General features: G+C 40.9%; 1 protein-coding gene across 9 annotated transcripts in view; it reads right to left on the bottom strand.

Moving 5' to 3' along the window:
* ADGRL3 (adhesion G protein-coupled receptor L3) overlaps positions 1-23,570 on the bottom strand; it is a 488,009-nt gene that overhangs the window by 159,633 nt on the left and 304,806 nt on the right. For 7 of the 9 annotated variants that reach the window (XM_042871027.1, XM_042871034.1, XM_042871026.1 and 4 more), the window contains 2 exons: positions 16,489-16,503; positions 13,909-14,709 (listed from right to left, as the gene is read on the bottom strand). In XM_042871027.1, coding sequence (XP_042726961.1) covers positions 13,909-14,709; positions 16,489-16,503 — 816 coding nt within the window. The remainder of the gene's footprint in view (positions 1-13,908; positions 14,710-16,488; positions 16,504-23,570) is intronic. The other 2 variants (XM_042871029.1, XM_042871032.1) reach the window with 1 other exon arrangement.

Raw genomic sequence — 23,570 nt, 5'->3', positions numbered from 1 at the left:
AGGAAATATTCCTTGGTAGATCCTCTCTAGGCAGCTACAGTACATAGGTTCTCTGCTTGGACAAAAAATGAAATGAGCCCAGGATATAAGACTCAAGTCAACAACAAGCACTTTACATCACTCCAACAGGGCTGAAGGGCCAGCAGCCCAAACCAGTGCTGAGCAGAGAAACTTGCCCTCTGAAAAAAAATCTGACATGCAGCATCCTTATTTTGTTATTACCTTGAATATAAAGCTAAAATTCCTGGAGCAGTGTGATTTTCAGAGAATTCTGACTCAAAGATAACCAAACCTCTTTTGTTTCCCAGGACTTGACCTTTTTTTTTTTTTTTCCCTTGGATAATATTAAAACAGTCCATGCTAAATGTAACATCAAAATTTAATGGTAACAATACTTTAACATTACTGATGGCAACAGTAGCATCCAAATTACTTGTTTTGATACTTTCTGCCAAAAAAGCGCAACTTCCTGCAATATCTTTTGATTTTATACCACTGGGATGTTTTCCAACATTAGAAAACAAAAAAATCATTCTGATGACATTGCACTACTGTGCTGTGGTCTAAATGTACAATTTCCTACATCTAAGGTCCAGGCCAGCATAAAAAACCTTTAACCTTACTAGAGGAAGAGGCTGCAAGCAGTGATGTCCCAGCTGTCTCCATTTGCCAACTGGATGACTTCTTTCCTGCCTGAAAAATTTTGCTTCTGAATTTCCACCAAGCTTAGGAACCTGTGCTGTCCTGCATAATGCAAGACAGCATTATGGTGTCAGAACTTGGACTGCATCTTCACTTCACTAACTGTAGGGTGGTTCAGGAAATCTGCTCATCCCTTCGCAACTGCAGTACCAACCCTTCCTTTACCACTGTCTAGGCCTTTTCCCAGATCATTTAATCTTGATTCACCATCTTATATTATCCAACAGAGCCCACGACTGCTTTTACTTTGCCCCAGGTCCACTTCACACTAGTCTCGCCTAAAAGACTCTACAGACTGGAATGTAAGTAAAGTGATAGAAATGTATCTTTACATTGCATTTGGAGTGATGTGGGGAATCAAACAATTTGTTTAGCATCTTGATGTCTGACTAAAGTCAGGGAATCCTACCAAATGCTTGTATCTAGCAGAGCACATTCATTGCTTATAAAAGATTCCATCAAGAAGAAAAAAACCACACACACACAAAATACAAAAATCTTCTGTCTGTAAAGCAGCAAGTATGTCCCTGCCTTCTGTGAGAACAAAAGTATATTTAGTTAAATCACCTTGGCAACTGAGCCAGCTTGCAAACTCTACTTTTTCAAACATATCTAATCAACGCACAAATCTCTCTCTCTACACAGACACACACACACATATATATATTTATATAAAATGTGTACAACTTACTGTTGATAGTACTTCCTCCAGCATTAGCTGCAGAGCAGTCTACGCTCCATGTCTGATTTCAGCTGCCAAAAGATGAAGTCTCAATACCAAACAGACCTAAATTAAAATCTCAAAGATGTGGATACGGCTTCTTCCAAACAAGTCAAAGGGCCCTGCAGATGTCCCTCCAAGAGGCATCTGCACCACCCTACAGATGCAGGATGACATCTTTCTGGAGAAGAGCTGCTTCCATGGCACAGCCATGGACTTCAAGGCAGGTTTTTCAGCTGCTATTTACAAATGAAGATAACTCTGACCTTGAAACACCGTCCATAAAGAAAAAAGCAAAGTGTATACCAGTAGATAATGAATCAAGCTATATAGAAATCCAGAAAGATGAATTTTTTTCCCTAATGCTTTGAAATTGCCTGAAAAATTTCTTCTTTAATAACTGGATCTATTTTTCAGGCATGCAGTAGAATGATCTTTATGTTGCTAATAAACACGTTTGTCTAATGAATATCTTTTAGTAATCTTGCCTCTAATTCAGGAAACCCAAGTGCAGCCGAGACAAAAATATGCACATACTAAAAGCTCAAATTGAAGAAAAAAAAATCAATTCCAAGTTAAATTACCCATCTTAAATTTCAGTATAAAGCCTACTAGAAATACTGAGTTCTTGAACTTCAATTAATCTTTAGCTCTTAAGCCAGAAGGGAAAAGGATTCTTCAGAGTATCAGAAGGGAAGCTGCAAAGAGCTCAGGCCAGCTTGCCAATGGACGTCACTATCGCTTAAACTTTCATCCGTGGCTCCGCTGGGCTACTTAACTCGTGCTCATCTCAGACTCCTTTGGGTTTCTTTTTCCAGGCATCTGTGTGTGACTGCCTGCATGCGTGTGGCATACATTTTCCAGTTCCACTTCTCAGGGATTAATTGGCAGAAGTGCTTGTCATGGTTAAATAATTTTATTTAATTTGCACCGTGTGAAGATATTTGGGCAAAAGGGAAAAATAATTAAAATTTAATTACTTTTTTTTCCCCCTTTATAATGAGAAACAGTTGCATCCCTTGGAGACTCAGCTAGGAATAGATCATCATTCATTTTTATTGTTAAATATGCAATTCAAGGAAAAAAGAAAAACCTTAAAAAAAAAAAACAAAGATCAATCTCTTGTAGTAGAAGAGTGACATGCAGCCAAGTCTAGAATAGGTAAAAACAGATCTCTAGAATCAATGACATCTGAACCTTATTAGGATGCTAAGAGGACAAGATAACATCAGCATCCCCAACAGAAATATTCAGGGGACCTTCTCACAGGTTTCTACATAAATGGATACGTGCATGCAAGTACACTTTTACTGAAAGTCTCAGAGATGTCTCCTCCATGAGTCCTGCCAGCTCTGGGAAGCATCATCTTCAGAGGCTTCACCACACGCATTGAAGAATTACATAAAACTAAAAACCTCCCATCTCCATTTTTTTCTAGTTTTGGGCCCATCTCAAGCTGAAATATCAGTTTGCTTTCTGAAATTTTCAAGTGGGAAAGAAGACTGCCTAAACCATCCTCTTTTGATGTTCCCTTCTTTTATATACGACATCAGAAAAAGATTTCCCTTCATGCAAAACACATGGAGATGGGCAGAGGAGGCAAATGGAGGACAGAGATTTATAATTGTCACAGATAGTCTTATGATACACAGAAAGAAGCATTTACCATAACTTCCTCCCATGTTCCCCCAGTCTAGAAGTAACTAGGAAGGCAAATTTATGGACATGCATAAGCCCATGAGCAAGGTGATGGAGCTTTCTGCCTTCAACATACAGATCAGTTTGCATGGAGATCAGCAGCACAAAACTCCCACTGTCATTACCCTGTACACCAGTTAGCCCCCACACCATTTCAGCATCATTTGGGCTTCTTCTCATTGGCTACAATTGATGCCTCTACTGACAAATACATTGAGGTGATGATGTCCAAATGCACTATGGTAACAAATTTCACTGGCAAAGGAAGACAGGACTTCCACATTATAATAATTTGAATTAAGACTTTTTTTAGTGCCCCCAGTACATATTTGCGTATTAAGAAAACGGTAACCTCTTTCCACAAGAACACATGGATATATTTTGTTGTGAAAAACCTAGTATGACCATGCCCTCAATACAATTTAATGACTGTTTCCCAAAGTGCTTCTTCTATTCTCTATGGTTCATTTCCTTGTATCACCATCATTTACTCAGTGTAAATACAGAGTGCTAAAAAAAAAAAAAAAAAAAAAAAAAAAAAAAAAAAAAAAAAAGTGAAAAACAAAAGGCAATAAAATCAAGCCAACAATAAGAAAAAAAAAACATTTGGAAGTAAATCTTCCATTACCTTATGGAAAAACTGCTGGAACAAGCTTTTGCCCTTTCCAATGGACAGATGTTCTCATCAACGAGAAAATTAGAACTTGATGACAAACTCCAAGGTTTAAATGTCATTCCCTACCAACTCTGGTTCAAATGAAAATGGAAGCGGCATTAAGAGAGCAGTATGCGAGCGCTGCAGACTGGTAATTTCCTCTAATTAAAAAACAGAGTTTACAGAAGCATTTAGCAATGTTCACCATAAAGTACAAATCTGAAAGGAAGGAGGCTCTTTCCCTGTTTTCAGTGCCCAGCAAGCTACTTTTCTGCTGCCAGTGAATTGTTTGTTTCCTCAGACTGTTCAGGAATTTCTCACTCTACGTAACAATTTTCTAACATCCTCAAAAAAAAAAATATCTCAGACCTACCAGTAACTCCTATAGAAAACACCCTCCTGAGACTGGGTGAGTGAGGTATAAGTGTAACTCAAGCAGATGTGTGATTTTTTTTTTGTTACATACAATATAAAGAGGCACAATAGGACTCAAAAGGCTGGGCATACAACCTAGCATTTCGAATGCAAATATTATTTTACCTCAGTAACCTGGGAGAGAATTCCTATACAAGAAATGCGTCATGAGAAGTGACACACTGATTGTCTCCTGGAGGCTGGGTGCCCTTCTGGAAGACACACTTTAGTTAACGTCAAGTCATTAGGCTCACTACAAGAGGAAGCGGATGAAATCCAATCGAATGCATTACAGAGGTCAGACTAAATGAGCTAATGGTCCCTTCTGGTCTTAAAAAATCTATTAATCTAATTTAATTCTCTGTTCTACTCTTCATACCAGAGTCAATTTAAACTCATTTATATGAAAAGAACACATTACAGCAGCCTTGCACAACAACCACGTTCTGACTATCCAGTTTTAGGCTATCCGAAAGCTTCATTTAGGAGCTCAGGAGGAGGTTTTTGTCATTTATCTGCAAAGAAAGCTTTTGTTTACAAACAAGGCACCGAGTAGAGGCACCTCTCCTAACTCAATATTGGATGAATCTGCATCTTAAACAGTGTGAATACATCAGGAACTTTCCTGAGCACTTTCCACCTTGGCTTGTATTTCAGTTGCTGGCATTCCTCACTTGTCCAGATCCTTGCTGTGCTGAGGACAACAGCACTTTTACCAATAAAGCCTTTCCAGGTGCTCCAAGGATATTCCTTGTGAATAGCTAGTAAAATAATACTGCAGTAATAAAATACTTGGCAGTCACTGTCCAGTGAGAAAATCATATGCTTAGATGGAGAGAGTCAAAAATATTCATTGCTGTCAGCAAGGGTCCCTGTACTGTGTACATATGCCACAGTTAAGCAAATACTATTTTACTACTTTTTTACTATTTAAAAAAAAATCCCCTCATTTTCTTTTTCATGCTGCCCTCCGTGCTGGAGCCTCAGCACTCACACCACCATTACTGGTCCTTTGCTTAATTCAGCAGTACAAGGGCTCCAAACACCATGTGAGTTCAAGCTGATCCATCCTGGCTATCCTCAGCATCCTTCATGTGTGCTTGAGAGAGATGAAATAAGTTAATGCGGTCAGGGAGACAAATGAATGTGAGGCCAATACATGGAAGTTCACAAAAGTTCTTCACACAGAATGTTGGGAAGGTGCTGCAAACTCACAAAGAAGTTCCTCATCCCTGTTGGCACATCTATACTTGCTGTCTTCTTTATATTTTCTCTTTCTCAGCACAACACTCCCTTGACCCCTTCCCTATGTCCATCTTAAACACCAACAGATGCAAAGCATTGCAGAGCTGCCTGATGCTTGGTATCTCCAGGGGCTGTGCTAATTCATTCCAGCTATTTGAAGCAAGCATGAATGGCACCCCATTAAGTGTGCTCAGACTGGGATAAAGGCAGCTGATTTTCCCATCTCCTCTCATGGCCAGTGTATAAATTCTGCAGTTTTCAGTTCTGATGTTTCTTTTCTTCCTTTCCTCCAACCTTTTCTCAGTCTGAAGCAGCCAGTACTGTGAGAATACAGAACCTAGCAGGTTTGTAACATGAAACACCCAGTTTGCTTATTCAGTGTCAGTCCTTTTAAACTGAATCCTATCTTCCAGTGAAATTTGCCTTAAGACCTGTTTCCTCTCAGCGCATTTTAATCAAGCAAAAATCCCGTTACAGTGAAGAAATCCTGTTACGGAGAACAATCGCTATGTTGTTTTAATGGACACGTCTCTTTCAGCTAAGCCTTCATCATCTGCTTTGCCCCCCAATCATAAGCATATTCTTGAAAAAAACCTTTTCAATGTAAAAATGTAGGACAGATACTGTGACTTCAATGTATACGGACAGTCACTGTTTGTTCCAGCTTACAATTTATATTATCCTCTTCTGGTGCTTTCAACACAAATCAGGAGGCTAAAAAGGCTTTCACTGACAAAGTGCAATTCCTTCTCGCTCCTGAAGCCCAAGCCCAGACTCACACCAGCTTCAGAGGATTTAGCTGCATAATGGCACTGCAAGAGCATAGGGATTTTGTTCCAGAAACTTTTCTTTTCTTTTTTTTTTTTTTGTATTAACCTTTGCCCACACTCGCCTGGTAGACTGCTCACCCAAAACAAATGGGCACTGTTTTACTCTTCCTTTCTTCGTTACAAATTCTCTTGACTTTACGTAGTCACTATGCCAAAATGCACTTCAAGAAGGTGTGTTTCAAAATGTATGTTATCTCTTTTTTCTAGGCTTTGCCAATCTTCCCATGCCAGGCTGTTGACAGCATTGCTGACTAGCATTTCACAGCCCTTCATGGCTGGTCCCATTTCTCCAAAAATGCAGAGATCTACAAACTACCTCACAAACTACCTCACTTTTTCTGCACGTTCAACCTAAATTCAAGAATTTTTCTACAATCAAGCCATCAATCCAACTCCACCATGAGAGTTCAGCCAGATTTCTGAGGGTAAGGCTGACCCCTTTCCACTCCTAATATACACTTTGGGTACTTTTTGTACCTATAATTGTGCTTTAAGAGTTTGGAAAATTACTTGCTGTCACATCAGAAGGATGAGGAGTTGCACAGCTTCCTGCAGTCAAGGGACTCTGTAAAGACCCTCGTAAAAGCTCAGTAATTTTGTGGTTTACCCCTCTTTGAGTGCCAAGACAAGCAGTCTGAAGAGCATCCAGTGCATTCTCTATTTGCTTCGACTCCAAACAGAAAAGATCAGGACATTCATGAATAACGGGCACGTGGTGATGGGCTGATGGCTAGACTAGACGATTTTAGTAGCCTTTTCCAACTTTAATGATTCTATGATCCCCTCCTCAGTCTGCTTAGTGAAGAAGAGGAAAGAAAAGCTGAACTGGCATGGCAGCACTGCAGAGCAATGGCAGCATCGAAGAAGTTAATTAGAAATGTTGAACGAGGCTTCAAGAGACGAGTCTTAATAAGTGGTGCTAAAAATATTACAGTATTCATTTTCAGAACAAACACAATCAGTGGCAGACATGCAAGGAGAGCCATGGTGGAGGTATTTTCAGTGGGGAGCAGGAAAAGGGCTGATCATGGAAAAAAAAACAGTAGCAAAACCCCAAGGTGCCACATAGAATCACAGAATCATTAAGGTCGGAAAAGTTCACTAAAATAATCTAATCCAACCATGAAATAAGGGGCCACGTCCCCATGCCCTGAGCCAGGTTAGTGGCTCTGTAGCCACACAAGAGCAGAGCTGCAGAGAGCACAGACTGTTTGCATGCCATGGTGAAAGCCACGAGGAATTAGGTGCAAAAATATCATGTAGGTTGAGAGGGTATTACCTTGAGAAGAAGCCTGGCAGATTATAATCCTCTTTCAGAGTGAGAGGAGAGGAGATGGCAAATGTGGCAGCTCAAGAATGGATCTCCTGGAATCTGAACCCTCGAACCATGTACAGATCTCCTTCCTCACAGACAAACCAGAGAAACCTGCTGGCCAAGTGTTACATCACACATTTGTTGATAAAAAGCCAATGTAAATCTCTAATACTCCCAAAGTTTCTCTGGTTCATGATGCACTCCTTCATTTGTTTGCTCCATGTCACTTCTTTCACACAGCTCCAACCAACACTTGCCTCTGACATAACTGGGTTTGGTGCAGAGGATTTTCATCAGACAGAGAAGCTGTGGTGGATGGCAATGCAATAACCTGGTGGTCTCAAACTTAATGAAAGGACAATTAATTTCAGCTCCAGGCTGAGTCCTGAAGCAGAACAGCTCACCACAGAAGAGGAAAGCTGCTATCCTTCATCCACAGTTAATGTCTATTTCTCTCTGCTATCACCCCACTATCTGCCACAGTACATCCTATGCTTCCTGCCACAACAGCTGCTTCGGCTTCTCAGACATGTTCTTGGCAACATGCTTTTCCCCTCCTGGTGTTTGACAGGATTATGAAGTGCAAAAATCACCAGCCTCCTTTTGTTTTGAAGCTTGAAAGTGAAGTTTCGCTTCATCATTTGTCTCTCGCTGCCCTTTCCCTACATCAAGCCATCAGCCCAGCCACAAAGCCCAGCTTGCATTCCTGTGTTTCCTGGCCTGTGGGGACTCAGAGGTGTGACTTGCCTGCAGATTTCATGAAAAATTCACATTTGGTTTGCAACAGGGACGGCTGATCTCCAAAGTGGCACATCAGCAGCCCAGAACTGTTCCCTGATGGGTTAAAGCCTGCTGTACCATCTTTCCAGGCTGGCTTATATAGGAATACAAGGGCTGTTCTGGATGGCCAGGCTCTCTCCTGTTCCACACCCACTGAGAGGAGTATAGCATTTATTTAGGAGGAGGGAGCAACCACATATCTCTACTGGAGAGGCACTGAAGATACTCTCATTGTGCTAAACAAACAGCATTAATATTTATGAAATTTTTCCAGAAAGAGAGGGTTTTGAAGCTGAGAAATCTTGCTTTTTAGTGTGCTTATTTATTTATTTATTTATTTATTGTAAGAAGGTAAAGAACTCAGATTTTCTGGCCACGGGCAAACATTGCTTTTTGAAAAGCATCCAGTGGTTTGATACTTTGCTATTTTTTAATCAAGTACTGCTTTATAAAGGGGAAAAAATTAAACAGGACAAAAATGAACAGATAGCTCAGGCCTCAAACTGGTGAACAAATGTCATTCATGCCCTTCTGGATCCCCGTGTACCCTGGTCAGGTGAAACACCCTCCTCTCCTTCTAAGCCTAGGGTACTGGCTGGCCAACTAACATAGGCTGAGATGCCAGCTTTGTTAGAAAAGATGTAGTGTACCCACGCTACTTTCCTTCACCTCCATACTCAGCCACATCCTTCTATCATGGATAGCAAAAAGGAGACTGAAATATTTATAGAAAAAGTGTGACAGGCATATATGGGCAAATATTGGAAGATAAAAGCCAGGACTCCAGTTCACAATGTGAGTTTGCAAAGGCTGCTGAAAGCAAGGGCTGATCTCTGCAAACTTCCAGCAACACTGTGCAGCCAGCAGCTGTCACTGTAAGCAACCAAGAGGAACAGGAGTGAGAGAGCTGGGGGATGCTCCTAGGTGGGAAGAAAGCAACTGGAAAATAAAAACACAGGAGAAGCTGCAATTAAACACTCAGCAGCTCCCCAAAACCTTCCCCTGTCTGCCAGGAGAAGCCGCTCATCAAAAAGGCTCAGCTGGCCTTTTAAAATGCAGCCCGAATCTTCCGAGATGCTAAGCATATCTTATCGCAATGGGATCACAGAGCAATAGCAATTCATATCCTGTGCACAAGTGGGATTTAAGATTGGGCAGCCCTTCTGATGCATTTCCCAGGCAGGGCTGAGCGGCATTAAAGGCAAGCAGCGCAGGAAGCCTCTTCCAGCTACCTATTAGCACGTGACAGCTTTGAAACGTTCAAGATCCTCTGCCCACTATCCACATTACTCAGCTGTCAAAGTAAAGGCCTCAGATTTATGATGTGAAAATTACATTTTAACGAGGTGTCATATGTGTTTAAAGTTCTTATTCATCACCATCCCGCCACATCTTTTACCCAAGACACAAATGCACTTAATTAGCATATTATAAGGACAGAGGGTTCACCTTATCTGCATTGTAAAACTGCTTTAGGAGAAGAAACCACCACCCTTACTGAATAAAATGGATGCAGTCACATGTCAAGAGAGCATCCTGAGATACTGAAGGCAAATGTGAAGGATGAAAGTTTGATGGGCATTCTCTGAGGTTTTTAAAGTATCGCAGATACGGATGGAAGCTTCGTATCACATTTCATCACCAGGCTGGCAGTTTGCAGGGTTAATTTACAGTATACGAAAGCCACTTAAGTGCAAAGAGGCTGCATTACAAGTCGTATATCAAGTCACTATCTTCCTCACAGATAGGGCACATTTATTTATTAACATCATACATCCATTAGCAGCCAATAATGCATTTCCAGGGTCTCCTGAACAGAACTTACATGGGAAAAACAGAACATCTCTTCAAAAGCAGGATGTCTGCATTTTCCATCCTGCCACAGGGAACAGCCAGTAGCCTAAGCAGAGCTTAACCAGCAACAAACAGCCGTGGCCTTGCAGCACTTTTGTCCCCAAGGTTCCATCTCTGCTACCTGCATGCCTGCAAAGAGCACTGTGGCACTGCGTGTCACTGCCAGGACGTGCAAGTTGTGTCCTCATCCTGGTGCCAATTTAGGAAGAGATGTTACTGCAGCTGCCCAGGGAATGGAATGCGTGTGCCCTGCTGAGGGGGCTGATACCAAAGCTAAGCACAGAAGCTCCAGATTTTGACACTCATTTACAGTGAGATATAAAAGCCCAATTTTTGCAAACAATGGCCTGGGAAAGCTCTGTGACACTGAAGATCTCAAGTGTGTACCAAACCTACCTGCACAAATAGGCCTTTAATTAAAATGCACAGAAAATGTTTAATCGCCGTGAAGAGTGAGAGGATATGATTCCTGCCTTTCCTATAAGAAAAAAGACTCCTGCTGCCTTTTTTCCCTGGATGGTCTGGGAAAAGACTGAAAATGTTTGAGTCTAAGTGATCTGGAGCCTCTAGCACCTGTTTTTTATTTCCCATATCCTTGAAATGTACGATACCAGAGATTTCAAATATGTTTCAAACACATTAACTGGCTATTTAGGCTGCTAAATATATTACTTTGCCTGTAACAATCAATTTTTGGCTTTAAGAGCTCTGTTTTTAAAACTTCACCCTTAACTGCTTTTTAACAACCAATTTCCTTGACCCATCAATTTTACAATCTTTTATTTTCTAATTAAGCAAATATTGTTTACATATTTTGCTACTCAAGCTGTAATGCTATAGAAAATGGCTGCAAAATGCATTCTTTCTTTGAATGTCACCCTTTCTAAAGGAACTGAGAAGCTATAGCAATTTTAAAAGAGAAGGGAAAAATGTATCAACAATCTGCTGTTTGTGAAAATAAGTTAAAAGAGGAATCTAAAAATATTTCCTAGGTTTTCACTGCTTTCCCAGTGTTACACAGGCTCCTGTCCCGCTCTTTGTTGGAGGACTCATGGCGGGTTTAATCCAGCCACATAGTTACAAGGATATTGCTTATATATAAAGAAATTCAGCATGAAATTTCACATTAGCCAAAAAATGTGTTTCATTGCATCCTTAAGGGGACATTCAGGCTGGATATTAGGAAAAATAATCTTCTCAGAAAGAGTGTTGATGCATTGACAGAGGCTGCCCAGGGAGGTGGTGAAGTCACCAACCCCGGAGGTGTTGAGGAAACGTGGAGATGTGGGCACGGTGGGGATGGATTGGTGTTTCTTGTCCAACCTTAATGATTCTATGAGAAAGAGTCACACAGATCTTGTCTACCAGCTTCTCTCTTTTGAAAAGAATTAAATGGTGAACAAGTATTTGCTCCCCTATCCAACCCAAAACCAGTGGTTTCATTTGACTAACTAGTAAAATAATGTTCCCCCTAATCAGGCTGTGCAGGTAATGGAGCACTGAACTCCCTCTGCAAATGCATTCTCCTTTGCTTTGAAGTGCCTCAACCCCATTCGACCTGTCAAATCAAGGATTTCACTTTCTGTCAGTTGCAGCCTTCTTACAAAAGTCCTTCAAATCTATATAGCAGTGAGGTAAAGGCACACCAATGGAGTTCTGCCAAACAGACAATTTCAGCAATTTTCAGAGAAAAGAAACGCATGTAAAATTCAGCTTTGTGTCCACGTTGCAAAGCTATAAAAAGTGTACAAAAGGAACAAGAAGGCTTACCAGATTCCCTGACATCAACTTAACCCTCTTTTTCCAACATCCAAAGCCAAAACCTACTTCAGCTTTTCATTTTAAAGGATGGTGGGTTTTAAATTCCCACCCAAACACTGGTGAAATCAAAGGGAATTGAAATCCCAGCCAAACAGCATGACATGGGAATAACTCAAAGTCTTATGCTGACATTCCCAGCCCTCCACAAGATTTTCATCTGCTCTCCCATCTCATTAGCTTAGACTTTGCTAGGAAAACGGGATGGAAGGTACTTAATTTTTTTACAAAAAAAAAAAAAAAAAAAGTGCAAAATTTGAGTTTTTCATTAAAAATGGCTTTTTTAAAAGATTTAAAAAGATTTTTTTAAAGATTCTATTACTGAAAACAGTCACTACTTGAAAAAGAGGCAGTAGAGAGTCCAATGTAATACCTGCAAATGAATCATTGAAAAAGAGAGAAATCCTGTGAAATAGGAGGGATGGAATTGATTTTCACTCCTTGGGGATAACCAATAACTCACAAATTGCTCTGCTTCACTCCACTACTCAGAAAGTACATGCTCATCATTAAGTTGGGAGAATGAAAAGTGTTAGTTCATTTCTTGCTCATTTTAGATCTTGCAGAGGTCAAAATCATTGAAAGGATCCCCACTCTTTCCTTAACCCAGGCTCATTCATTTAGTTCTTCCAGAAATCCTTCTTGTCTTCCTTACGTTTTTGTATCAAAATTGGAAATTCATTGCTCGATTACTACCTCTATTCCACCTATCCCCAAATTTTCATATCCTCAGTTTCTTTCAGCATCTTTTTAAAGTGTGGATGACAGTATGTATGTAGGAAAAGAAAAGCTCATCTCTACTCCTCTTCTGGCAATTTGAACCCACTCTTAGTCTTTCTCATCATCAAAAAAGAATAGTTTGGAAATAACAATGCTACTAATCATCTAGTTTACTATCTAAATTATGTTACTTCCATCTCTCTCACTCCTTTTTCAGCATCTCTACAGACACGGTCCTTCACAGGAAATACCTGGTAACTCTGACTAAAATAAGTTTAAGTACAGCAATAACCATTTGTAAAAGGCTTAGCACAGTTTGGAAATTCTTGCACCATCAAACAAGTATGACCACAGTAAGTCTAAGTCATGTTACTAGCCAAGTGGCAATTGTGAATGCAATACTTGCAAAAAGACGAGGATGGTAATCTTAAGTGACTGTAACTCAAATGAGTAATTAACAGTGTAATTTCTGACACTAGAAGACGTAGAAAAGCTGGACATCCTCTGAGGATGGATAGGGTGGGTGTTCCTCTATTAGAGAAAGTATTCTACAACGTAGACCTGAATTAAATGCTTTGAAAAAAGAGCAACTTAAAGGAAATGAAAAAAAGCAACACTTTGGAAGATTTTGTTATCAGTTTCTCTCCTGATTCTAGACATGCATTTGTGGGTGCTCACATTCAGAATAATTAGTGGCTTCTGTAAAAGGCCGACGCTCCCTCATGTTAATGGAACTAGCTCATCTAAACTGGCCTGCAATTTGTCCCATGCTGTTTGCAGCAACAGCATCTTCCATGCTTTGTTTTGCCAAAATTCCTGCAAAAGGGGTGATGATCTTATTTATGGAGCAAACTTCAATTCAGAAGAAAATAGCGTTGCTTTTCCTGTGACGTAAAAAAGAACATGGGCATCTGGAGACTGTTTCAGGTTAGTTACAGGTAGCTTACCTGTTTCTCTGTTTCATTATGGACTAAGATATTAAAAAAAAAATTCTGCATTTATTAATGTCTGAACATCCATCATTGGTATTGCAGTAGGGCTTAATTTACAAACACAGGCAGATCATTACCACAGGATCATATTTCAATTTCACACCCAATCTGTGAGAAAAATAGAAATCCCAGTTGAGATTTTGTTCCAGTATTAAAACCCTTACCTGTTCTGCTGTCCAGCGGGCCAAAATCCAAGGAATACTTCACTACGTGATAGTTGTTCCATACGTAGAGAAGGTTGTCCCGGGGATTATAATCCACAGCAGCAATGTACTGATAGGAGTTTGGAAAGGGCACATCCACCATACTATCCTTGCTTTGGTCAGTGTTATATATGTAGTCTATTTTATTCCCTGTGGCTTCATTGTCATCATCTTCATACACAGACTTGACCACATATAAAATCCCACAGATCATAAAAGCGTTAGAAGCTGACCTCTTGTCATAGGCAGTATCCCACGTCCCTTCAATCCTTAATGTATAAGGGTTTAACTGGCTAATGACTATTTTGCCATTATTTTGTTCTGTTGCATAGATTACCCATAGCCCATTCTCATCCACGGCCAGGTCTATATCAGACTTGCCTCCCCAGCGGTAGGGAGAGGTGTCATGGTAATTTGCATTAGCTATGATAGCCTCCCCGCTTTTTATCCTTGTCCGCAAGTCAAACTTGACTATATTTCGGGTTCGCTCCTTGTTGAAGAACAAAGCCCCATCGTACACCACAAACCCTGTGCCGTCCACTCGGTGCGGGAGTTTGTAGGTCGTGGTTGGCCTCCCAGCGATGAAGTCATCCTTGGAGGAGTACTCCGTCAGTGTGTCTGTTCGATAAGGCGTCCAGGGCATGTAGTAGATCTTGTCAGACGCCTGCAGCGGGTCTTTGCACCAGGCACCAGACTGGTGGTCGGATTCAAACAGGTGTTCGCTCTGGTATACTCCTTTTAGCAGTCCAGGGCAAAGGAAAACTGTTGGAGGGGGAAAGAATTTAAAACAAAAACCAAAGTTAATGAGACTCTGGAGGTGGTTGGATCAAACTTCGAAATAGTCTGCAGTTCTGCAGCAGAGGACACTCGAGGTCAAAGCAATGCCCTGTAACTGGAGACCAGCCATCCTGCTGGCCAAGCCTCTAGAACAAGACTTGCTCCACCAAATTTATTGTTTTTCTGCTTTTTCTATCAACTTTGGCTCATTTTCTTATTACTTTTCAAATCTATTTTTACAGGTGTACTTACTTGGACCGCTCGCCTTTGTAAACTCTGAAATGAGTATGTGCCCCCAAAGGATTTCTGGGTTTCTATTTCCAGATTACATTGCAGTGAATCTGTACCTACTAGGTGAAGGGTTAAACTCCGGGGGAATTGTTCCACATAGTTATTTTGAACAGCCCACTGCAGAGTGGCCTAGAAATGGAAATAAGAGAAAGAAATTCCCATCCTTACGGCCCAAGCGATATTAAATATTTAAAGGGTACCAATAGCAAAGCAAAGGAGAATCCCTTAGCAACTCAGAAAACCATTTAAAGCAAAGGGAGCAGGAGAGGGAATACCCAGCTACAGACCAGTAGTGGAACTAGAAATGAGACTTCTGAAGCTGCTACAGGACACACGAAACATGCAGTCCACACAATTAAAAATGAATGATGTATGAAGGCTGAAAGGAAAAGGAAGGAAGGAAGAAAGAAAGGAGAGAAGGAAGGATAAGAACTGGAGAGTTCCACTGGAAAGGAACCCGAGGTTCTTGATTTTAATCAGTTAAAAAATGTCCTGTTAAATATAGTAGTAACTCGTAACTTAAAAACATATACCTTCTATTGTTACATGAGAGGAGCACAGAGGAGCGGTTTGACTAACTGGGGTGCTTTGCTGCTCAGACTTCTGGGGGGGAGAGAGAGGGGCCGGCTTGTGGCTGGGGCATGCCCAGGGCTCGGGAAGAGGTCAGTACTGCCCGGCTGATGCTGGCATCCCAGGAATGCCAACGCCGAGAGTCTGGCCGGCTGCATGGGGAGACAAAAAGGGGCACAGGAGGGATGTGCAGAGAGAATCAGGCTTGTCGGCCTTCAGCCTTCCTTGTGCACCTCAGCATTCTCTGACCCGGAGGGCTGCACAGGCTTCAGGGGGAGAATATTTGCTGGTTATTTGCAATAGCAATCTTCAGGAACTTGAATAACCACCAGGATGAGAGATGCAGTGGGGAGCTGCAAAGAGGCGTCCCGCCCAAGTTTCTGGTAGCACAGAGCTGGCAGATGGGATCCTGCATTTGTGCTCCCCGCTTGGAGTGTAACCAATTATTTTCTAAAATTCAGAAATCGGTAATATCCTCTGGAGAGGGAAACAGGAGGAAAATCAGATTTAGCAGCTGGTGTAAAAGCATATTGCCCTACTGGAATCTCAGAAACCACCGCAAGTAGCTGACAAAGGGGTGCCATTTCTAAAAGGCTTTTGCAGCATAATTAGATATACTTATGCACATACATACGTGTGCGTGCTTTCCAAATTCTTTGGGGCAGGAGAAAAGTGAATTATCTAAAACGTTGAAAAGAAATTTAATGAAAGAAAGTGGTACCGGTAAAACTTTTCAGCAAAAATGAGTTATCTCATGAAGTTGAGCAGCAGAGAGACTAAATAAACTTTAACAAAAAAGTAGTGAGAATTAATGACAAAGTATTTCAACTAAAACGTTAAACTGTTAAATAACTTAGCCTACACATAAGTAATATATATATAATTTGAAAGGTATTTAATTACCTTTTTGCTCCACTTCTATTGTAGAGAGAGAAGTAAAGAGAGAAAGGAGAAAAGAGAATAGATTAATGGTACTGTATTGGCCAGGTACTTTTCTTTACCTCTTTCATATGAAAAGGAAGAATTTATAATTTACTTTAGATACTGCTATAGTATGTGAACATATTTTATATATAGATATATTTAAAGCCTTCCCTCTCATATACACTGGATAACATGCAGACAAGCTGAAAAAAATACAGACATAATTTCACTTTATAAAAGCCTTTAAAAGGAAGAAAACCAACACTTTGAGACATACCAAGTTCCCTAAGCACTCTGAGATACCTCAGTAGCAGCAGCCTTGGACTAAGTTCATGGAACAAAATGAAATACCCGTACTCTGAAATACGACTGATCCAGATTTATGTAATAGAATGAACTCTTCCAGGGAGAAATTCTATGAAATATACATCATCATATATTTTGCCAAAATCCTGTAAGTTAGAGATGCCTACTTTATTGAGCAGGAGAACATTTCCTTACGAGACATATAGAGAGCTTAGGTAGTGAAATGGAACACATTCATAGACATTTGCAGAATCTTGTCTTATGTCTCAGAAAAACATACTTCAGTACGAGTCAGAGAAAAAAAAACCACAACATTTTAAATACTGCAATACTTACATGATTGTCAATGAGAGTCCAAAAACTTATAAGGCTAATAAGTTAAAAATATCTAAGCATTCTTTAAAATGCCCAACCCCACAACCTGCAGGATGTTTTTATGTGAATTATTAACCACTCGTAATAAAGCTGCTGAAGAGGCTGTGTCCCTTTGGAGAAAGTCCCTTGCAGACAGAATAAATAAATACAATACATGTAGTAATCACTAAATGCTCAGTTATAGCTTCTATAGCTAACAAAGAGGCTCTGGGGGCCCTCATCCACAGGCCTCCTGTGGTTGTGGCACCAATCCCTTCTTTTCACAGCCCACTGTGGCTGCAGCAGCAGCTGAGCACAGCTATTCAAGAAGGATTGGGGTCCTGCCTGCCTCTGCTCAGTGTTTGGCTGATCCACTCAGGGCAGGATGCTGCTATAGGGTCAGCATGGAGCTGGTGCACCAGTTGGATCCCTGTAGCACGAGCCTGTCTTGTGCTAGCTCATGAGCCAGCTGCCAATACGAACCATGCAGCTCTCTTTTCTGAGTGCCTGCCTCTCTTTCAAAGGACACATGGAAAACCATGTGCCAACATACTGAAACATCCAGATAGAGCTCCAGTTGCTGACTGTGATGCGTTTTGTGCAGAAAAGCTCAGGGCTCCTCTGAAAAGTCAGAATATGGCAGTAGGAAAGCAGGCCTCAAACACCTCCTGCACTTCCCACCCTCAGGTTTGCTGGTTCTGCAGGGCCTCTTCCCAGAAGGAACAGGAGCAGACAGGACCCATGAAATATCACCAAGGGAGAAGCGAGAACTTGCCAGTAAAATACTATGGTTTTGACAGCTGAGAGATCTCTGTTCAGAGAAGCGAGACAGGAATGTAAAGGTATGCACACGTGCTTTGCTTTTGCTTGCCCAGAGCTCACTCCATCCCTTTCCAGACTGAGACACTTGCCAAATGACTGTCCTCCAGTGCTGCGACTGCAAATCCCTCGTGTTCAAAAGTCTCAATTCATTTGGATGGGAAACTGCAGTCTAAATGGAAGATCAACAGGCTGAATGATTCCAGGGTGAGACTGCAAATGCATTGGCTAGACACACAGGTCTGTACTTCCCCACGTGCAGAGATGCATGTCCAGAGCCAGCTATGTAACAGCAGCTCCCAGAATGAACATTTCCAAGCTTCAACAGCCTTTTCACCTGGGCTTTGATTCAGGCTCTTTTCTATCTTACAGCAGGTTGAGGTTAAAGGTAAATGTTTTCACCATGTGGCTGCCAGGACTTTAGCAAGCAGAGATAACACTTCAGTGCAAGCACCTGATTTTGCAAGGGATAAAGCCAGCAGGACTAAAAGGTACCAGACCAAGCAACTGGAGAAACTCACACAGAAATTGCTCTCCACGTCCCAAGCTGTGGCTATAAGGTGTTAATAAAAACATTAAATATCTCTTGCAAAAGCAAGAAAGTAACATGACAGCTCTTCCAATATATGCCTTCACACAAGAACACTGATTCTTCTGGTCTGATGTCCTACTGTACCTCTGGCAGCACAGAAGGCAGTAATTCAGGTTTCAAGATGAGCAAAAACTTTTGTAATGCACTCCAACAATTACGTAGTGTTGTAAAGCAGGAAGAGGGAAGCTTTTGCAGGAGATAATGTATTCATGACCAGCTGAGCTGAGTGACCGGAAGCACTGATTCCCCTTATCCTGAATAGCTTGCACATGTTATTAGTGGCCAGTGCCATAGCCAGTTCTGTTATAATTCCAGACATTGTACATGTTCTGGTGAGTTCCTGCACGTTGCTCTTGATGCTTTCCATTGTATGCATTCCAAATATATACTTTCCTCCTGCTGACTGAAGACTTAATGCTTTTGAATTTCACTAATTCCACCACTTATACTGGGGACAACTCTGTATTATTCAAACAGGTTGCGAGAGAAGCTTGAAGGATTTAACTTGTTGAATTGAATCAAAAGAAAAGGTAGAATTGGGGCCCAATAATCACATCAATTATGCAAAACATCACCACAAATCTATCTTTACGCAGCAGTGACTGAATTTTTCTAGATTCCAGTTAATTTTACATCTCAACAGTGACCAAATACCATAAAAGTGCCAGTTTTCAGCATTTAAAAGCTCCTTATAGCACAGGAGGCTATTTACCTTCCTAAAAGGATCTAAGATAAAAACATCTACATACAGTTCTTTCTTTTACAATGAGATCTTCTGCTCCTACTATTGATACAATATTCATGTGAACAGAACAAGGATATTTCACCTTGATTTCCTAAGTTGCTTGCAGGCTGGTGCCATCAAAAAATGAAAGGCTGGAAGGAAATCAAGAGCCCCTCGGTGAATCTGCAGGAAGTTACAAGACTTTCCACGCACCCTCACTATCTCCCATTTCTTCTGATGGAAGAAAACCCAGGTCCAACATGTGACTATTGACCGCTAGAGCCTGCTGTGCCAGAGCTGAGTGATCTGACAGGTTCCCTGCCACTCGTTTGGAGAAATCACACAAACAAATTAATTAAATGCTCTCAACACCACTGGGTAGAGGCTCTGAAAACATACTCCTAATTTCCGGCACAATTAACACTTGAACAACATTAACTGCTCATTTTCTTACCACCACGTTGAGTTGCACTCAACTATTTAAAGCACAAGCATACCATGACAGTGGCAAGTCCTGTAGAGAGCCTTCTCTCTGGCACCACTTCAAACCCACAATATGAGCAGAAAACTCCTGGATAAAAATGATCTAAGCAGGGGGGAAGTTCAAATACAATTGCAAAAGTAAATAAAAAGTTGTGCCCTGTGTTTTACCAGCTGTTGTTTTTCAGGACAGATGTTTAATAGCAGAGTAAGTGAAATCCAATCCCTGTTGCTGTCCTTCCCTGATCAAGCTTAATGTACAGAGACTCAGCATTAAATTCATAGTTAACAATGAAATTGAAGGACTTTGAAAGCAGGTTTCTGAGGCTGACCTTAGTATAAAATGCAGCGTTTCAGTCATGCTGAAAGTGCTTCTTGCCAGATGTAACTAACTACTGCATTCTTCATCTACCAACCATCTTGACCAGCTGCATGTGGAGGTCAAGTCAAAAAGTCTAATAGTAGGGAAGAAACAGGGGAAAATCATCTCCAGAAGGCACAGTGCCTTGTCCCAAAACACTACCCATCGTGCAAGATAGTAACTTTCCCATCATTTGTACCTGAGCCCTAATGAACAAGGCTCAAGCACTGAGCTCATTCTAATGTGAAAAAGTGAAGTCTGGAAGCTCCCTCATGCCAGTGCTCCTCATGACAATGGTCTTGGGTTTCTCTTCTCAGTCTCTAGAATTAATAAGAGTGTTGAGGGAATGCAGGAGTCAACAGGCCAGATCAACATGTGAGGGACACACAGACTACAACAGGGCCATCAGCTTCTCGCATGTTCCTCTGGTCCCTCACTCCGCACCCAGCCAGTGAAGCTGAAGAGAAAGGTACCAGTAGGTGTTTCTAGCAGGAGTTCCAGTGGGAAAAGCTGATACATAGATTCTAACTGGGTATCAGAGTTATAGCAAAGTTGAACTTTGCAGCAGCTGCTCTAAAATAAATACATCTAAATCCAGAGAATGAAAACAGGTACTTTTATTCTTAACTTAAGAACACACAACTCCCCACTCATTTTGTTTGCAAGAACAGTCAGACAGCTAGCTCAGATTGTATATAAGCCATTTTGGCAACCTGAAGTTCAAAATGCTGTAGAAGGATAAGTCTCTGCTTTGTTTTCTTCTCACAACACATAATTAAAAGGGCAAAAGGAACCACACAGCCAAGCTCATGACTCTGTGAAGCACACCAAAGCAGGCAGGATCATTTGTCTCACACAGCCACTCCTTTAAGAAAAAGCCTAGCTGTGTGGCCCCTGGACCTTGATCTTCCTAATAATGGGCAGTATTAAAGCAGCAAGTTGGAACTAGCAGAGGGTTCGATGACATTCTGATTTTCGAAAGCAATACAGTGCATGGCAGGTTGGTCTTTGGTCTCTGTCCCTTTAGAGTTTCGTTCCACAGCTACAGAAGACACAAGCCTTCATTCTCATCAAGTTGTCCTCAATACTGTACTTAGCTCCTATCCTGTTTGCCCCCGTGAAGTACTTATTATACGAGCTTTTAATGTGAAAAGTTTTGATGTGCAACAGGAGAAACTCTCATGTGTCTTGGCTCAGGAGCAATCAGCGAATGGAAGAAGTAGGTTTTCTATTTTGCAAATATAATTGCTGTTATTATCTTCCCATTTTTTGCCACTATTTTATCACTTTTTTTCTTCTTTTACTTTGCCCTCAACATGACAAATTTACTAGAAACCATTTCCCTTACTTTTCAGAGCAAGAACAATGTCAGTTTCCATTGGCAAGGTACAAAAATTTAATACATAACAGATTGTGCTTTGTGCCCTGCCACTGCATTACCTGGGGGATCTTCCCTTGGGGAGTAAGCCCTATTAATGTTACCTGGCTTAGCAGTCCAAGAGCAACTTGACACTTGAATATAAAGCACACAGACTTCCATTCTCTAGCCAGGGCAATGAATAGATTATTCTTATCAATTATTGCTGTTAATTAACTTTCTCACAGCTGCCAGTTTCTGTTAAGAAAGAACCCCACACAACTTCCAGCCTTCCTACTGCAGTTCTCCTCCAGACCAAAGCTGTTTTGCAAGCTAAGTATTTCACTTTGTTTACGTTTAGGTAAAGGTAATGGTTGGTCCCACTTAGCCTATAACATTATCTACATTTCCAAGAAAATTAAAAGTTTCAGAAACAGGTAACTTCCCTCTTCTTCAGTGTATGCAGCTGTGTTTGCACATTACACAATCACAGAATCATTAAGGTTGGAAAAGACCCTTAAGACCACCAAGTCCAACCATTCACCTATCCATTACAAAGTTCACCACCAAACCACATGTCCAAGCGCAACATCAACACAGCTTTTAAACAGCCCCAGGCATGGTGACTCCACCAGTGCCCTGGACAGCCTGTTCCAATGTCTCACCAGCTTTTCTATGAAGAAATTCTCCCAGATATCCAACCTGACCCTCCCCTGGAATAACCTGAGGCAGTTTCCTTGTGTCCTATTACTTGTCACCTGAGAAAAGAAACTGATACCCACCTCCCTGCAGACTGCCTTCAGGCAGTTATAGTGTGATGAAGTTTTCCTTCAGCCTCTTCTCCACTCTAAGCAAGCTCAGTTCCCTCAGTTGATATCCATCTATCTTGTTCTCTCAACCCTTCTCTGGACATGCTCCAGCACCTTGTTGTCTTTCTCATAGTGAAGGGCCCAAAACTGAAAACAATATTCAAGGAGCAGCCTCACCAGAGCCAAGAAGGAAAAGCTTTACTAGAATCTAGGCATACAACATCCACAGCTTTTTCCTCATCAAACAAACGAGTCCCCTCATCACAGAAAGACATCAGATTAGTCAGGTAGGACTTGCCTTTTATAAACCCATGCTGGCTGGGCCTGATCACCTGAACATCCTATATATACGTGACTTCCAATAAGGCTGTGAAAAAATCATTATTCGTTGCACACCAGAAATTCTTGCAGTTTACAGCAAATGAAGTGCTAATCCTTTATATAATAAAAGGAGGGAATGCTTGCTTCACTTCCAAATTACGTTTTTGATATAATACCCAGGCATCAATGAAGTAAAGTGCTCTGTGGGCACCTTGTGTTACAAAGGATTCATGTAACATGTTCCCAAAAATACTACTTCCTAATTATTTTCACTGTGAAGTACAGAGATTGGAAATGTCAATAATCCATAAACGCTTTCACAAACCACAACCTAAATTAGATCCTTAAATATGGTATCTATAGATTTACAGAAATCAAAGCTGTCGTTTTTCATAAATGAATATATGTATTTTTTCTTAGACTTTCATCTGATAAATTTGTGAAACCTTTCAAACCATTAATTTGGGCTTCCTTAAAATGTCAGTGCTTTCAGTCTGCTTTTTAATACGCAATAACCAAATTTAATGAATTTTCATTGAAATAATACTAAAAATTATTAATGTTAAAACACATGTCAGCATAACTAACAGTCTTCAGGACCCAGGAAACCAGTTAATGTACATTAACTCTTGTCCATCAGAAGTTTCCTTGAGATGAAAGAAGCTATGGTTTCCTACAAAACAGCTTTGTGTATTATAGATCAAATTTTCAACTTCTGGGTAGAAGCCACCTTTTTGTTAGATGTTTGTATAATGAATGAAAGGCACTAGAGGCCCTACTGCTCATATGGACTCTCCCCAAAACCCAAGAAATAACAAGTGCTTTTTCATGGCACTAGCCCCTCAAGGCCAATCTTCTAGAAATTCAAATGTTATGACTTCATTCCCTCATTTTAGGTATCAAAACACACAAAAGGTTACGCCTTTAATATTTTTAAG

This window comes from Lagopus leucura, unplaced genomic scaffold (genome assembly GCF_019238085.1).
Source record: "Lagopus leucura isolate 7727_CA_CO unplaced genomic scaffold, USGS_WTPT01 Super-Scaffold_100004, whole genome shotgun sequence".
NCBI lineage: Eukaryota > Metazoa > Chordata > Aves > Galliformes > Phasianidae > Lagopus > Lagopus leucura.
The sequence above is the reverse complement of the archived record's forward strand: the minus strand, read 5'-3'. Positions and strand labels throughout refer to the sequence as shown.